Source organism: Dermacentor andersoni, chromosome 1 (genome assembly GCF_023375885.2).
Source record: "Dermacentor andersoni chromosome 1, qqDerAnde1_hic_scaffold, whole genome shotgun sequence".
Taxonomy (NCBI): domain Eukaryota; kingdom Metazoa; phylum Arthropoda; class Arachnida; order Ixodida; family Ixodidae; genus Dermacentor; species Dermacentor andersoni.
This window is the reverse complement of record NC_092814.1, coordinates 175,382,042-175,400,589: the sequence shown is the minus strand read 5'-3', so window position 1 is coordinate 175,400,589 and position 18,548 is coordinate 175,382,042. Positions and strand designations below refer to the sequence as shown.

At 44.1% G+C, this 18,548-nt stretch overlaps 1 protein-coding gene across 3 annotated transcripts in view; it reads right to left on the bottom strand.

Moving 5' to 3' along the window:
* LOC126547181 (golgin subfamily A member 2-like) overlaps window positions 1-18,548 on the bottom strand; it is a 166,010-nt gene that overhangs the window by 41,156 nt on the left and 106,306 nt on the right. For all 3 annotated transcript variants that reach the window (XM_055062799.1, XM_050195060.3, XM_050195062.3), the window contains 3 exons: window positions 17,487-17,600; window positions 14,838-14,987; window positions 784-897 (listed from right to left, as the gene is read on the bottom strand). In XM_055062799.1, coding sequence (XP_054918774.1) covers window positions 784-897; window positions 14,838-14,987; window positions 17,487-17,600 — 378 coding nt within the window. The remainder of the gene's footprint in view (window positions 1-783; window positions 898-14,837; window positions 14,988-17,486; window positions 17,601-18,548) is intronic.

The window sequence follows — 18,548 nt, the reverse complement described above, 5'->3', positions numbered from 1 at the left end:
ATCAGCATATTATGGCGGCTAAATCTACACCGTCTCAAGATGGCACCTCCTCCTGTACACTAGAGGACGATAAGGATGATGGTAGCCGTGCAGCAACAATGAAACCAAAATTTTGAGCCTAATTTTTTACTCAAGTTTTGCTCCGGATTCCCATATAGTATTATATGTGGTGTTTACAGTACTTCTTTCACCCACAGAAGTCTCAAACCCTTCTAGCTAACTCTTCAATATGTCTACTTAAAAAAAAAAAAAAAATAGAGGCTCATTATAGTCATGTTATTTCGTATTTTAAATCACTGCAAATTTGCAACAACACATGGTGCATGGAAACAGCACCTGCATTGCAAAGGAATTTTGTATTTTTCTTCTAAAATATACACTCTCGGAAAAAAAAAAAGTTAACTTTTGTGCTACTGAATGATGTGAGTATAACATGCTAAAAATCAATTAAGTCTAATTTATGAGATTTTGGCCATATTTCTATCTTTCATGGAATCCTGCTGCTTTCATTCTGCATGTAAAAAGCAACTTTCATCCCATCCAGTGTTATGATTGTGGCCCTCATCAGTTTGTTTCTACTGAAGCATACAGGCACAAGTCCTAGTAAACCAGTCCTGTATGAGAATCTGAGGATACACCAGCACGCCAGGGCACTAATGACAAACAGTCAATACAGTTTGAGGCTAATGACTGGACTTGACTGCAGATTAACTTGGTTTTGTAACGAGTTATTTCAATCCTAAATTTCAAATGGGTAAGAAAGAGGGAAATGGAAGATCTTACCAAGTCATGGACTTTGCTAGAATCTTTCTCCTGCACATCAACAGCCAGTTGTGCCCTTTCAGCCAATGCCTTTCGAAGGTCTGAGTTCTGCGTCACCAAGGCATTTGTTCGAGCCTGGAACAAAATATGCCCAAAAGCACTGCAAATATATGTACTAATTGTCACCCTGGTTAAAATAGCGAGGTAACATCATTAGAAGCTCTTTGGATTTGATAGATAACTATTGATAGAGTACAATCAAACATCTTTTTAAGAATATGAATACAGTTGAACATACTTATAACAATATTCAAGTGCCACAAAAAGTCCACTGTTATAACTGATAATTGTTATAACTGGGTTGCATGAAAAAAAATCAAATTAAGGGGATGGCAGAGCTGTTGCGAGAAAACTACAATGGCGGGGAGGCCAGTCCCCTTCCCCGCCACATTCCTTTATCCAGCTGCTGATTGTGTTCACTCATTCAACTGTGTAACTCTGCTTCCTGCGTGCTCCGATCGTGTGTAACACGCCGTGACTGTCGGCATTCAAGAATGGCACTGCTATAACAAATGCAAAGAGGGGTCACAGGCAGTAAGCGACATGCAAGCTGCGGTGAGGCACCGCTTTGGCGACCCAAAGGGGCCTTTTAAAGAATGCGAGAAGGTTGGCACACCAGCCTGTCAGCTTGAGAAATCCAGAAGAGGCTCAGGGGCAAGATCGCCACAACCATCTTGCCACATACTTCTCACTGGCTGGCACAAGAAAACCCCATGTCCACCAGCCTTGCTTGCTTTATGCGAAGCTTGCCGACATCCTTCTCCAAGGCATCCAGGTGCTCCACGTAGTGCAGCGGAAGGTCCCTCATGAATACAAAGCCCCAGAGAGACTTCAATCATCTGCAGGGTATCCTGCAAGGACCATTGAGGCAGCCTGCCCTACTGCGTCATCGCTGCCACAATTGCCGTCACTGTCACCATTGCTATCTTAAGCAAGCACTTTCGTGACGATTACCGGCGACGTTGTGCACTGCCTATGATCAGCTGGCGGATCCGCCATCTTCCGTTTCGGTGGTGAGTCGAACGAGGCAGAGAAACCACATGGCCAGGAATGACTTCTACGCAACCAACAAAGACGAGCACGAGCGACGATCTGTTGGCAGAACTGCGCAGAATGGGGGGTGTTAAGAAAGGCCAGCTGCAGTGCAAGTTTTGCCAACCAGTTGCGACCGCGGGCATCATCTTTTCCTGGAGCGCCGCCGCCAACCTCTAGCCACGGCGTGACTAAGTCGACTGTGTCGGGAACAATACGCGCGTCCTCCACTCTCCGTCGCTTCAGCTAGGATGCGTTTGACGAAGCAGGCTTTGTGCTGAAAGCGCCACCGTTACGCTCTAGCCTCGTCACCGTTGTGACGGAATGAGTTCGGCGGGCCAACTATTGTTACCGAACTCCCCAACGCGGACCTGATCTGCTATGAGTGGGGGAGTAGTTGCGGGAACGCCGTCAGACACTCCTTCCCCCACGCCGACCAAGACGCAAGACAAAGGCTACCCGGGCGCACTGCGCGGGGCTCTGAGTTCTACGAAATTCGTGTGATGTCGGTTTCGGACCGAGAACCTGTGTGTGTGTGTGTGTGTGTGTGCGTGGGTGTGTGTAAACTGTCCCGTGGAGAGGCGGCGTGTTTACGATGACTGTACAAACGTTTCCACTACCTTGGAATCGGGGAAGGACCAAGTGTTTATAAACGGCTGTTGTGCGGATGCTCGAGACACTTTCTTAAGCAGTCATGTTAGACTGAGACACTCTCTCAAGCAGTCATGTTAGACTGACCTTCTTTCTCTCGCAGTCATGCTAGACTGATGAACTGCATGTAAATACTGTAAATAAACCCTTATTCCTCGTTCTCGATGAGAAGCAGTCCTTCCCTTCATCAACGTCCTCAGCGTGGATAAGTTGGACGACAGCATGGGCCAGCTACCTTCTAATTCATGCCGGACTCCAATCTTGACAACGGACCACGAGCGATGGGATTGAGCCCCCAATCCTGACAACTGGCTGACAGCGGTGAGATGGACATTGCGACGTGGTGCTGTGTCTGCGGTGAGTGCTTGGTTCTTGCTTTGACTCTCTAGGCTTCATTTTGTGGTTGTTCTGTTTAGAACAGTAGGGAAGCTAGATTGTTGAGTGTTAGCTAGGTTGTGTTTTCCTAGCTAGATTTAGCGAGCAGGACCAAGGCAGTAAAGCAGCAATCATGGAGTTAAGGACACTGCTGAGAGACAAATTGTTGATTGTTGGCGAGGAACTGGGCCTAGATGTACGCAAAGAAATGCTAAAATCGGAATTACTGAAGCTAATTTCCGAACAGGCCAGTGAGGAAGAAATTGAAATTGGGTTTGAACTTCTGAAAAAGAGAGAAAGAACGAGAGAGAAAAGAAAGGGAGGAACGCGATAAAGATCGCAAGTTAAGAAAAATGCAACTGGAACTTGAAAGCAAACGTTTGGAGTTGTCTCAAGGAAGTGAAGGGGCTCCGGGACGATCAAGTGAGGCAGAATTATACTGCATGGACAGGCTATTAAAGCCATTTGAGGTCGGGATCGACATAGGCTTGTTCCTATGCAATTTTGAAAGGACTTGCGAAAAGATGAACTTCGGTCCGAGTACATGGCCACAGCAGTTGCTGTCTATGTTGCCGTGTGAGGCGGCGGAAGTAATTGCCAGACTGAGTGCACAGGATGCATATGATTATGCAAAAGTTAAGGCTAGTCTCCTGAAGAAATACCACCTTTCAGCCAAAGCTTTTCGGCAAAGGTTTAGGAGCGCAGGCAAGAAAGATAGCGAGGGGTATCCGGAGTTTGCATACGGCTTAAAGGCCAACCTAGTCGAGTGGCTGAAAAGCGCGGAAGCGTACGACAGCAGAGACATGATCATTGAATGCATGTGCCTAGAGCAGTTTTACAAAACCATCCCCCAAGCTGTGAAACTGTGGGTGCAAGACAGAGGGAATGTAAACACTGTGGAAAGGGCGGCTGAATTAGCCGAAGAGTACGCAACCCGTAGAAAGCTGAACGCCGAGGATGGAAATTGGGACGGTTGAAATGGACCCCGGAAACCATTTCCATTCAAAAGGGGTTCGCAGACTAGACGATCGGAGCCTGTAGACGTGGATGAAAAGCCCGCAGAAAAGAGTGAGGAGAAACTTTACGTGGAAACCGTACAAAAGGAACAGAAAAGAAAATTCAAATCTTTTAGGCCGATCCGCTGTTATAAATGCCACACACTGGGACATATAGCTGTAAACTGCGGGAAGCCTAGCGTAGTTTTCAAACAGTATTCAAAATTATGTATATTCAACAGCTAGCACAAAAATGTGAGAAATGTGTGAAAGAGGACAGCAGCAGCATGGTGAGTAAGAGAAAGGACTCTGACTTAGAGATGTTAAAAGTGTTTCAAGGGAAATCCTCAAAACTTATTGGTGGGCTAGCTGGCTTTTATAATAAAGTGGTCTAGCACAAAGAAAACCCACCCATGAAAGTAACTGCTTGTCCTGTTTTCCTTGTAACACATACACTGTGTGAGCATTAGATCACCTGGTATGCATTGTCAATGTTTGACTTGGTCCCTACACTTGTGGTGCTAGCATATAGCAAATAGAGATCTGATCAGAATACTATGTTTTGACATCACTTTACTCAGTGCTAACCATGACTTGCACTTATGTCCATTTGTGCCGATGTATTTGCCTACTACCTACTACTGCTGAATCGCCACTACACTGGACTTCCATGAATTCAATGCTGATTAATTCTATACTCCTTTTATTCCTAACATGATACAGGAAAAAAACAAAACAAATTTCATGCTTTTTAAACACACTTTGTATGCTTACAGGGTTGAGTAGAGTAAGCAGAAACTACCTGCTGCCAACTAGCATAGCCACAGAAGAAAATAGGACAAAATTAAGTGAGACGAGAGTTCAATACCAATAATTCTGACAGGTGTCAAAGCTAACAAATGTTTCATATAAGGTTCTGACTGTAAACCATCATAGCTTTCATAAAGGGCCCCAGCCATCTTGAAAACGATGAGTTGCTAATGTACAAATATTTCTAATTTTAAACCAGTGTGAACCTGCAATGGCCATCAATATTCACCATGTCACACACTGTGAATAAAACTTTGCACCACCATCTTGGGATGTGTGGAAACAGCACAAGAAACGTCCGCTGAGATATGGAAAGACATGAAACGAGCACTGATTAACAGCTTTGTTTACTGCATCACACAATAAGCAAGTTCTGGAACCACATGTGATTTTCCACAGAACGTCTAGTGGCAGTGTGCCAATTTGGGTGATCGGAACATACATCAGCAAAAGAACAGCACTTTTGAATGGGGCAAGAGTAAACAACTGACACGAAAAGAAAAGAAAGGGAAAAGGAATGATTTGGATAAAGAAAGCACAGAAAAATATTCCCGCCATACCACTGGCCTAGTCTAACTACAAGGGCATTTTCACGTTCTAAGCATGGCTGAGATAAACAGTTTGTTTTTTCAGTTAGGCTGATAGAAGGCATACAGACACAACTGCTGCCATTCGTGATAATTACATAGGTTTCTAACACTAAACGTGCACAAGTGTCCTTGAAGTGCTTCAAGCACATTAGGCTTCTGAAAGTCAAATTTGCATCTACAGGTTTTGCAGTGGGCAGCCATCATGCTATCGCCTCTTGGTTCACACATACAAGTCACATATTCACTCATCTGCCTATTGAGGCATCTCCCCGCTTGTCTTACATAAGAGCAAACATATGACATAGCACACTGTAAGTCACCCCTACTGAGCACTTGATAAGCAACCTGGCATTGCCGCCAGAAATCGTACTGCTGAGGTCTTCTAGGTTCACTTTCCTGCACAATCATTCAAGCTTGAAAGCTTATACGGTACCAACAAAAACACTTTGATGTCTGCCTTTTGTGCCACCTTTTTGATCTTGTGGAACGTATTGTGGACATGGAGAAAGATGCTTTTTGCCTTGCTTTTTGCTGGCAGAGCTTTCAATCTACAGTTCAGACCAGTTATAATGCAACCGTTTATAGTGCAGGACCAGATATAAAGCGGTCTTTTCCGACTCCCATTTACCTTCCCATACAACTCCATGTATACGCATACCTCTTTAGTCCAGCCATGCGAGGCGAAATACTGGTTATGATATGACTGCTGGAGACACGCAAGGCAGTGAATGTGCTACTCAACATGTGACAGCAGAGAGGAGACAGATGAGGGCAGTGCTTAGGCAATGCGGAGGAGGAGGAGATACGGAGTGAATTAACGAGAAACAGGTAAATAAAAAAAATTCGCAGTGGCAGCACATTTTATGTCACGTGGTATGCACACCGTGGAGGGTGGGGTGGGGGCTCTAGGCAATGGAGAAGCCTCTTCTGCTCTGGCCACTTGTAAGCAGTGCATGTGCTCTGCACCAAACGCATGCGCATTGTCACTCTTCAGCTCTTCAGTTTGTGTGCCAGAAAGTTAATACAGTCATTGACCGATTTCTCACACATGGAGGAGGGCGCCAAAATGTCTGAATTATCAGGCAGAGAGCACTGCGGAAATATTGTTAACAATTTTTCTGTATGTTTGTTTTACTGAAGCATGGATAGACCGCGCGCCTTTAGATATCGTGGAACTTCCTCCTCACCCAGTCATGATTACATACAGAAATAAGTGGGTGTACAACTCTGCTTTCATTGATATGAAAATACAATGATTTCAGCTGGTCATTTTATACGATACATTGAGAAAAGGGCATTGTTCCCGGCCAAGTTGAAATAATACCCATTGAAAATTTCATGATAGCCAAAGCCGTAGATGCGTTTCACGTTCACCCGTCGCAAAGTGCATATCGGATGTCTCGTGTGCAAACCTTGACTCTGTGACGTTGTGAGTTTATACTGTGTTCTGCAAATTCAGCTCGGAGCTTTAAGTCTTTGTGCCCATACATGAGTTTTTGCCAATCCTACCAGTTTGCATACGTACAAACTAGGTAAGCTTTCATGGCAGTTGCCGGCTGATCACCCATGGATCTGTACCGATTTTCACGCACGCTGCAGACAGATGCACACATGTCATGCCGCTCGACACACATGCTGGCAAGGCCACCCACGCTAACCAGTGCTGTCAGAAATTGGTGACCACAGTTGCACTTTGGTGCAGAATTGACAAAACTGGCACTTGAAAATGGCACTCAAAAAACGGAGAAACCACTTCGACAACGAAAGTTGGGGCACTGGTGACAGCCAGAATGGAGACAGCTTTGTTCACGGCCACCATGTTTTCAACATCGCGGAGGCAAATCACTCTGATATCAAGCAAGACACCATACGGCATCCGAAGTTTCGATTGCTTCTTTTTTTTTTTTGTCGGCTTCATGCGCTGACCATGGGTACTAGATGTTATAGTTATGTTATAGTTCGGAATAGGCAATCAAAGTTGCAGTTTGGTGTGGAGTTGACAAGACTCTTCGCAGCAACCGTATGCAACTCAAAAAGCAGAGAAACCACCTTGAGAACGAAACTTTGGGCTCTGGTGACAGTCAGAATAGCGAAAGTTTTGTTCACGGCCACCATGTTTTTGACATTGTGAGCGAGGATCAGTCCGAAAAATCAAACAAGAGTCCGTACAGTGTCCAAAACTTCGGTAGCTATTTTTTTTTTTCTTCGTGTTATTTTTTCTGCATCATGCAGTGACTGTAGCACTTGGACGTTATGGTTACATTACAGTGTGGATATTCGTGATTCTAACAATTTGCGTTATAACTTATAGGTGGTCTACACTAGTTCCCCCCCAAAAGCCCTGACAAAAGCCTGTTGGCAATATTTCTCAGGATCGCTCTGGGAAGCTCAGAGGCGAGCAACCTCCCTTCTTGCTGTGAGACACTAAAGTCGCAGTTGTGTTCACAGGACCTGAAGAGTGTATTTTTGAAAGTGCCTGTTGCAATTGTGACTTTTGAATGTGTAGTGGTGAATGGCATCAGCCCATTTTCCAAGCAGGGGAATAGGCGGAGGTAGAGCAGTACCACCTAATGTTTTCTAGACACACAAGCTTCAGGTTGAGAAAGCACAGCTGTTGCTTTCCCAGGAACTCACACACAAAATCTGACATGAAGCACGAAAAATTTTTTTTAAATTCTTAGAATCTGAGGTGGTGTACCACACCCTGGTTGCACTTGAGGACAACCAAGTGCTCATTGTATCAAAACATCTTAACTTAACCACTTGGAAGCAGTAGCATAACTCATATTCTGAAGTCCTTTCTATGCTGGTCAACACTAATCAAATCAAATCAATTTATGGTAAAACCAATGGTAAACCATTGGTAAAAAAGGCACATGTAAATCATCTGGGCCCTTAGCCTCCTTGGCTAGACATGGGCCCACGCACGAAGTGCTAGATATGGTAGTGAGACAACTCGGCATTGTACACCAATTTCGTGTACTATAACAAAGTTATACAATGATTGCATACAAATATGAAAATTAAGACGCACAAGAACTTATACAATAGTAACACAAAAAGTAGAAAAAAAGAAAGAAAGAAAGAAAGAAACAAACATTAGTTTACAATTGGCTCACATACTGATCACTTCTGAAGAACTTTTTGATATCAGCAATTGAAACATGACCCATCTTTAAAGTTTGTAGGTACTTTGTTCCATAATATGACAGCAGCATAGACAATAGTTCTTTTACCATAAGCATTGCTAACAATTGGAAGGTTAAATCAACAGAATCCCTCATAGCAAAAGAATGGCGTAATATTTAGATCACCAAAGAGTGGAGCGGCTCTATCTGTCAATTTACAATGTTTAATTATATGAAGGGCTCTTTTTTACAATATGAATACAGTAATCCCTCGTTATAATGAAATTGCTTTACTCAAAATATTGCCTTATTCAAGATTTCTACTGGTCCCGACCCAAACACATGCATTTTTAAGCTGCGTTACTCAAAGTGCACGAAGAGCTTAACCTGTTTAGAGTGAAGTGCCGAGTGGAGGCATCCCCACTGCTCGGCGGTGGTGACCTTTTTGCGCCTGCAGTGTCAAATTAATACTGCCAGAGAATTAGACTCATGCAGGCACCGAACAGGCCACAAATGTACCAAACCCACGACCGATGACCGCCTGTAATGGGTACCAAGCGAGTGCCAAGTGCTCCCCGCTGTTTACTGTGGAGTGAATGGAAGCTGTCCAATTCCATGGTGCAGCGCGCCTGAACCGTTATTCTCGGTCGCAATCGCATCGCTGGTGTCCCCCGTGATAGAATCCACATGAAAATAAAGTTTTCCAGACGCTTTGCGATGCCAGAAAACCGCGGTCTCTTGGATGCCGAAAAGTGTCCAAAAGACCGCAGGAGACTTACACCGTAGCATTCCATGGGGTGCGCTCGATGAGCAAAGTTTTACCGCTGTAAAGAGCACTTCTGGCACTGAAACGTGCCGAAAGCACAAAAGAAGTGTCCCTCCAATAATAAGTGCCATATTCGACGCGAGCAGCTACGTTAACAAATTGAGAAGACGACTTTGGGGAAGCCGGTCTAGAAATTTGCTCGCCACTTGCCATAATCGGCCTGCATTGCAATAAGACACCAGCCCTAGCTTCGTTGCACTTTGGCAATGCAAACAGACCGATAACTTGCTGAAAACACGAAAAATCCGAGCATTGCCAGAGGCGAGTCAGGTTGTCCACATGGCGGGGTCAACGCAAGCTGGTATTTCCTCTGCAATTTTCTCTAGCCGTTCATGCTCGATTCGTGCCGTCTGACTTTAGACAAACGGTCTAAATGCATAGTAGGATCATTTATTTTGTTCCTAGCATGGCGCGGATGTGACGGTTCACGAACTGTAGAATTAGCACAGTGTTGTCCACAATGGTGCGCTGAAAAACTTTACGGCTGCAAACCTCGGGAGAAAATTGCCCAGTGATCATACAAAGCCCCTACTGCAAAAACATTCAGTTTTCACGATCGTTCTGCATACCCACAATGAGCGGCGAATCGTTTTTTGAGCACAACAAACACAACCTCAAACTCGAGCCACGGCATTTGCGGCGCTTTGCAGCGCAATGCTCTCGTAGTCTTAATCTCCCCTATAAAAGCGTAGTCTCTCATCCCCCCTATAAAAGTGCCACTGCCTTTCCTTCCTCATAGAGAAAGACATTCCCTCCTCATCTGCTCTCCAGTCTGCAAGCTGTTTGGACGCCAGTCACTCCTCTCACTCGTTTTCATGCAACTCCTTGCCTCCTTGCTGCCAGTTTCGACATCGCTGCTCCACCAAAGCTGCCCTCTTCTGGCCTGGCCTCCAGAGCACAATCTTCCACCAATGAGTGCCCTTCCACGGTTCTTACTTCTCGGTCTCCACAACTCCAATCGCCTTTCTTCCACTACACGTGAAGCCGAAGCCAAGCCCGCCATTGCAACCATCACCATCACCAGCGGGCACAGACAAGGAAAGCGAGATGCCCTGACGACATTATGAAGCTGCTGCCTTCTGCGTCGCCCGCAGCGTTCAGTCACTTTATTGCCAACGGCACGTGCATTTGGATCCATGCTGCAAATCATGTGATTGTGTGTTATTCGGAGTGCTTCGTTAGGTGTGCCTCACGTGTGCTTTGTTGTGTACAGTGATAAATGGCTCTGTCAGTCTCCGGGCGAAAGTGTCCAACTTTGGAGCAGGAAGTTCTGCTGATAAAACAAGTGGAAAAAGGCTGCCAGCAGAAAACTGACATCGCGAAGGAATTCGAAATACCGCCGTCTACTTTATCAACTGTATTGAAAAACAAGGAAGCTGTGCTGGATGGCTTCGAAAAGAGCTTCTCAGCGAAGAGAAAGAGGAATCGCGATTCGAAACACCCCAAAGTGGAAGGTGCACTTCTACAGTGGGTGAAGAACACCAGGAATGCAAATTTCCCCATACATGGACCTGCACTTACTGCAAAAGCCCAAGCTCTTGCCCTCCAAATGGGCCATAAAGATTTCAAGTACAGCAATCGCTGGCCTGAGCGGTTCAAGAAACGACACTGCGTGACCTCGAAGCCGATGGCTGGCGAAAGCACAGCCGTGAACTGTGACACCGTAGACGTATGGCACCAAGATCAGCGTTAAGCTCTACTTGAAAAGTATGAAGACAAAGACATCTACAACCTACATGAGGCTGCATTTTTCTACAAGATGTTACTGAATCGCACATTCACTACCACTGGCGAATCCTCATACGGAGGAAAACAGAGCAAGGAGCGTGTCACGGTGCTGTTTGGTGCCAATGCAGCAGGCGAGGACAAGCTTCGATTGTTAATACTGGGGAAGCCAGAGAAGTCGCAGTGCTTCCAAAATGCAACTATTCCTAAGGAATGCATCTACAGAAGTAACAAGCAAGCATGGATGACTGCTGCTATTTTTTAAGAGTATGTGCGCCTTTTCTGGATAGACAGTTCAAACCAAAGAATCGGCAAGTGCTTTTTATAAGTGACAATTGTCCGGGCCACGGCAAGCTCGACAACCTCATGGTGATCGCTGTGGAATTTTTGCCTGCAATATTTGGGCCCTTGGCACTTTCCACAGTCATCTAGGGTGCTTTCTGCCACGTGTTTCATTTTGTTTATCAGTATGTCAAGGCACGCTGCGCGCAGAAGCGACATTCTGCTGCAATGTGTTTCATGGTAATAAACCTCAGTTGCTAGTTACCGCTCGTCCTGTCCACTCCTTCGTCACGTCATGTCTGAAGTCACGGTTCTTTTCCTCTTTAACCAAGATATACTTGTTGATCAGCTCATTCTAAGTGGTTTGAGCCAATTCTTAGGTCAGTTAAAACTGTTTGAGATTTTATAAGGACTAGAGAAAATGGTGTGCTTAGTTTTTGACATATTGTCAATTTATTTTGTAAGAACCATTGGTATATCTCAGAAAGATCCCTATTAGCATGACTTTCGACCATTTTAATTTTCTGACCGGAAAAGAAAAGAGCTGTGAGAAGATCATTTATATATATAAAGAAAAGAGTAATAGTCCTAACACTGAGCCCTGAAGCACACCACACAGCATTGAGTGGTTTTGCTGATGTAACATTAGCTGACATAGGTGATGTACAAGAAGCCATACATTAGCCTATATATACCCTGTCATCTGGACTAGCAATTCACCCCTAGAGTTAATTATCATGGAGAGTACATAGAAGTACAGGAGCTTGAGAAAGGCTTCCGTGGTTCGACCAAAGGTGTTTTAAAAACTTGCTCTTCCTGCTTTGTACATGACATTTGTTACAGCTTCAAGAATTTGCTAAAAAGGAAAGGAATAATACAAGTCATTCAGATCGATGGAAGATGCTGGGAGATCATCACTGTTTTGGCCACTGAAGAACTGTGCGACTCCTTATGATCCTTGAACCAGAAAAGGATCATTGACAGCAAACCTTGAAATATCTGAATACAGAGCTAAGTGAGCAAGCATACAACGTGCAAATGAAGAGTGGTAGCACGATGGTTTCCCAATGCAAAACTTGTGGGTGCACACCGAACTTCCAGGAATGTCCCGACATTTGTGCGCATTTAGTGTTTGAAGTATATATGCAATTTTCATAAAAGGCAGCAGTTGTATCAGTGTGCCTCCTATTAGCCTAACCAAAAAAGTAATTGCGTATCTGAGACAGGCTTAGAACATGAAAATGGCTTCGCAATTAGATTATGCCAGTGGTATGCTGACAAGTGCATGTTTCTATGCTTACCTTATTCAGTTCTCTCCTTTGCTTTTTTATGTTTCTTTTCCTTCCTTGACTATCCTCTTTTCACCATTTAAAGGTCACCAGACATGCTGTGAGAAGTCAAGTGTGGTTTTAGAAATTATTTTGCGACGCAATAAACAAAGACCGTTGTTAGCTAGTGCTAACGTCGTGCTGTTCCTCATCTCAGCCCACATTTTTTTTTCGCAGTTTCACCAATTCCCCAGAAGAATCAACGAGCTCAATGTTGCACCCTTATATGCCAGTACCACTGTGGTGCTTCAATTTCCTTCATCTAATGGATTGGCATGTGCTCACATGTTACAAGGCATTGATTGCTCCAATTCATATAAAAACAACAAAGCACTTTCATGACATAAGCTTGGCATAATTTTCTCACCACAATTATGCTCATATTAGGGTCAGTGTGCAGGAGATATAGGGTAGCACGGAAAGCTTATTTTCATAGGTAAAACAAAAACTTCAAAGCTATTATTAAAGTTTCTGACAGATGAAGCTCACCGCAATATGGTGCTTTATATGATGCCCTTGTTACCTGCTCTCATGAGACTGCTGAAGATATTACAGTGTGACAGAAGTTTGTGGCAAGGACCATAATTCTAGTGACAGTAACAGATATTACTGTTCCAGTGCACATTAATGTTTCCAATCACATTGCAAAATTAAGGTCTACAGGGTATTTTTAACATGAGGACTGTGCAGAATTCTTGGGAAACCTTTGAGAAATCTTTCACCCCCGAACACATACTTTGTCAAAAAGAAGATGCAATACTTCAAACACAGCTCAATAACACATTTTATTGCGATAGCAATTATATGGACACTACAGGTGCATTTTTGCTGTCAGCGCTGCCATCGCAATAATATGTTCTGCATAAAATCCAAGGCTGATAACACCGTCGCGACACACTGTATGCTGTATGTGCGAGTGAAAGCAAGCGAGGGGAGTCGACGATTGTGGCTCCATCAGGCGCACACAAGGAAGGAAAGTGGAGAGCAAACATGCAGTCTTCCATCCCATGAAAGGCCATGGGGGGATGGGAGGGAGGGAGGGAAAGGAGAGGCAGCATTGTGCTCTGGCAGCAACTGTGTATTTCGTGACTGGGCGCAAGGAGAACTGACGATCACGGCTCGATCTCGCACGCAAAAGGGAGGAGAGTGGGGAGGCAGCGCTTCTACTCCACTAGCAACTGCATACTTTGCACGGCCATGCATGCCGTATCTTGAAAGCGACCTACAGACAGCTCATGGTCCATACCTTTGTGCGTGCTGTGTTCTCACCGTTCGGTTTGCATTGAAGCAATAGACAGCACAAACGTCACTTCGCTCAATGCTACTGCTGCGGTTGCTCACACCAACATTCTGACAGTGAGTGTTCGCGATCGAGTGTGATGTGTTCATGTTTGCCCGTGCACACTGACACCATGCTTGTTAATTCAGTTATTAAGTGACTACATTCAAACCTCCATATATCGAACACAGATATATAGAATTATTGTGCATATCGAACACTTTCTATATCACCTGGAAAGTCGCATACATTTTTAATTTTTATTTCTAAAGGGGTTGGACGTAAAATGAATATATCAAACTCCGTCCGTCACCCTAGACCACGTGCGCTCTGTTGACAGGCAGTGAGCTTTCCCGCAACTTTCCCGCATCATCGGTGAGCTTTCCCGCATCTCATTAAGAATACCATGTAAAAGTATATAGTAACCCTTGAGCACCTATATTGAGCTGTGTCTGCTGGCTCATTCGCTCTACTGAATGGAAAGCACTATGCCCCTGTTTGAGTGGCTTTCCACAGCACTTTTGCCTTGCTAGCCCAGCACTCTTCGACAATGACCACTCCAAGAGCATGAATAATAGCATTTCAAGTAATCTATGGTCAGCCTACCTGAATAAATGACACATACTGCTGTGACAAGTGGTCAGCAATTGCTCTCATTTGTGGCTGAAACAATATTATTCCATAATAACTTTGTGGACAATATCTTACTGCATTGCCTACAGTGGTTCGCTTTTGTCAAGATGCATTCTTCATTACACCATGGCCAGCAGTACATGGTTGGGCTTATGTAGCACATGCTGCGTGCTGAAAATGGTTCATGCAATGCAACCTTTGTGCACCTGGCAGTCTTGCATTTGCACACAGTGCACCGCCACTGCACCTTGCTTCAGTGGTTGACAACAAAATCATATACATATCTCTGATGTGAGCTGTGGAGCTGTACTCGTGGGAGGCAAACGGTCTATAATGGGGAGAAATCTTTTTGTGGGCATACCTGTGCCTGGGCAAGCTCTTGCTGCAGTATCTCAGTGAGTTGGCACTGGGCCTGGTAGTGGCGCACACGATCAGCCAGCTGACTTTGCTGATAGTGCTCCCGACTTGACAGTTGCTCAAGGCCCTGCACTTGACCCTCCTTGGTGGCGAGCTGGGGAGTCAAAAAAGCATCATCACACCTGATCATGTCTGTACCTCAGATATGAGGCAGGCAAATCACAGCACAATATTTCAGGTTATGCAGTACAATTGGAGTCAAAATGCACACAGACACAGTGCCTCCACAAAGTCGACCCACCACAAGTACCACTGGTTCCTCCGATCTGCATGCAGTGCCCAATATATGTCAGGTCAGAACAGAATGAAGGGATTTTAAATTTAAGCTGTACAAGCACTTTTGTTTACAATGAAGACTGACCTAAATTTAGCACGAAATGCTTCACACTGTGAGTTTTTTTTTCCGAGTGGAGCTCATGAGCTAGTGGTGCAAGAAGAGCGGGCCATGATGAGACTTTAGGCTCCCTTGCCATCAGTGACACTCCATTAAGGTGGCATCACAAATAAAGAGTGGCTCTACTCACTTCTCTTGTTTCCAGAACGTAAAGGCATAAATAAGCTAGCATTGGTAAAAACTTCTGGTAAGTTCAGGAGCTTTTCCAAGGTTAAATTGATTGTGTAAACAGTAACTATTGTACACAAACCTGTCTTTTATTAATCATTCAGAAATCTGTAGCCAGCCAGTGTCATGTCAGTGGGGCAACAAATACATGGTCATATGCCCGGAACGGTAAGCAGTATAGCGTACTTTACTTAGACTGGCCTTAGCCCGCAAGCTGCAAGCTGCATTACCCAACACACAAATGTAATTGCGAATAAAAATAAATAAATAAATAAATAAATAAATAAATAAATAAATAAGTTCTACAATTTGTGAAAGGGAAAAAGTGTCATCCACCCAACCGTAGCACTAAGATATGAAGGAAACCCAGGCAGGTTGCTCAAGCTTTCTGAAATCTCACGCGTGATTACACAGTAGCTCACAGGGCTGAAACAGACAATCAATACAGGCGCCTGTGGAAAACAAACCTTAACAAGACATTCTGCTTCCCAGCTAAAGTCAAGCAAAGCTATGCTTCATCAAATCCGCCAGGACGTTGGCTTTACTCGACACTATGAGCATCGCATCGGCCGTGTGAGCAGCCCGAACTGTTGTTATTATTATTATTATTATTATTATTATTATTATTAAATACAGCTTCACGGAGAAAGAATAGTTTAGTATCATACCTGTTCAGACACTGCGACTGACCATAAAGGCTAAGCCCCAAGAGAGTGATTTTGTGCATGACAGCGACGAGCAATGGCTTCGAGCGACCAAACGGGCCGTCGCTTTAACAGATCGCTCAGTCTTGCCGCTCGATCGCTTGGTTCTGGAAATCTAGAATTCGTTGCTCATCACCCGGAAGTGCTATGAGCGACTAGCCAATAGCGCAAAGCCGGAACTGGATGAACATCACTCAAATACTACCGGTTGTCGCACGGAACGAGCAAACAATTGAATTTTTATACGTGCAAGAATAAGAACCTTCTGCAAGACCATAAGAAATATTTTATGCTGCTTTTTACAGTGATATACATCAACTTAAATTAATAAAGAACGCGTCAGGCTAGTTTCGATGTGTATTTGACGGACAGTGAGGCTTTTAATAAACAGCCTCACTACGCTGCCAGCATGGAGTTTGTGACATGAGATGTGTCTGCGACAGTAGCTTCATATGGCATAACCCCACTAATACTGAACCAGCAATTTCGATGTACCAAAATGTGATCACTGCAGATCTGCATGAATAACACAGTACAAAGTGCAAAAATTTTGTGCAAACATGATTGAGGTCTCAGTGAGACATGAAAACTGTGACATCACCTTTCAAACCTTTCAAGCACTAAAGAGAATCACTGAGTTGGAGTGCTGCAAACTCGCTATAGTTTACATTCTCTCTGTTTAAATGGCTCACTGAAATGGCATGCTACCTGATGTGAACACCAGAAAACAGGCAATGCATGCTGAACCTTCACTCTTGGAAGGGTTTGCTGGCAATGCATGATGGAAACTCAAGTGTGCTCTCTCTTAAGAGACTCTGGTTAAAGGAATCTCCATATTTGGAATGCCTTGAGGAGCTTATGGCATAAGAACTAAGCAAGTAATGCCAGTTGACTTTTAAAAAAATGTAAATGCACATTTTTTTTAAAGCTCAGGAGGCAAGTTTGCCAGGTTAACCTGCACAGTCCCCATGAAAAGTTCATGGGTCGCCACATACATGATCAGGACTGACTCTGAGCTATGCATGATGACTGAGGTATGCACAATGACTCTTGATTAGCCAGCACTCCAACCCTCTGGTGGGTTAGATGTACTCATCTTCACCCAACGGAGCTTTAAAACGCCAAAAGAACCACATGAGCCCAACTGCATGGCCCAGCAATAGCTAAGATGACATTTAAAGTGGAGTGAGAAAATTCTAGAAGGACAGCACATTCAGATTACATATGTACAATGTCACAAGATTCTTTTCTTCCAATTCTGGGAAAAATTATTTCATCCTGGTGGACTTTGCTGGACACAACAATCACTCTTGAGTACACTGCTCACCTGGTCCCGTAACTCGCGCAGCTCCTCTTCTTGCTGCCCCAAACGCTCTCCAAGCTCTTTGGTAACATGCTGTTCCTTCTGAAGCTGTTCAGTTAGCTCAAGCTTATCATTGCTCTGCAGAAGTAAAAAAACAAAAACGCAACATGTTCATTACACTGACAATAACAAATATCCTCATGAAACACAGGAACAGAGCAAACATATATATCTAATAAAATACCCAAATAATTTATGCTTAGTTGCCTATGAACACCCAAATGGCACAACAGCTAAAGAACATATTCAATCAGCGTTGCATCCAGAGAGCCAAAAAAGAATGATAAAGTAGTTGAGCCTTTATATATGGAGCTTGATCAGAATCACAAGAACATTCAATGCAATAAATTCAATACAATGGATAGGCGTTCAAAGGCATGTTATGCTCAGCCAACAAGCATACTCGATTGACTAATGGTCCCGTGTTCAAGATGTACTGGGTTGAGCATGTTCTTATAGATACGAGCATATGTCAGCCTCCCTGTAATAGGCAATGGAACTATTTTAAATTCAAAGCTTTCTTTGCCTAATCAGAGCCAAGATATGAGCAAGGTCATGAGCAAGGATGCACCAATTACTTCCCTGAAAAATGTGTTCTGATCTTAGAGATAGTGCAGTCCGAAAAGCTGCAGCTAATAGTCGAAACACACACCAGATATAAAGCAGCACGTGGCAGCAGGTGATGCACGTCACCACAGACACGAGGTCCAACATCAATATGCAGTTGTCATGCTATTGTCAATCATTTCATTGCCTTCATGACATTGTGATCGTTCTTTCTTTGTCATGTCACTGTCATCTTTCCGGCGTTTTTACTCTGTTACTGTCACTGAACTGCCATATCGTCATCACGCCCTCTTCAAGTTACCATCGTCATACTGTCGTCGTCATTCCATCCTTGTCATGCCATTATCGCATCATTACTACAAAGTCGCCGTCATGATGTTGTGGTTGCTCCATTGTCATTATGCCATTATCACGTTGTCGTTACAAAGTTTTCGTGATGACGTCGTGGTCGCTCCAGTG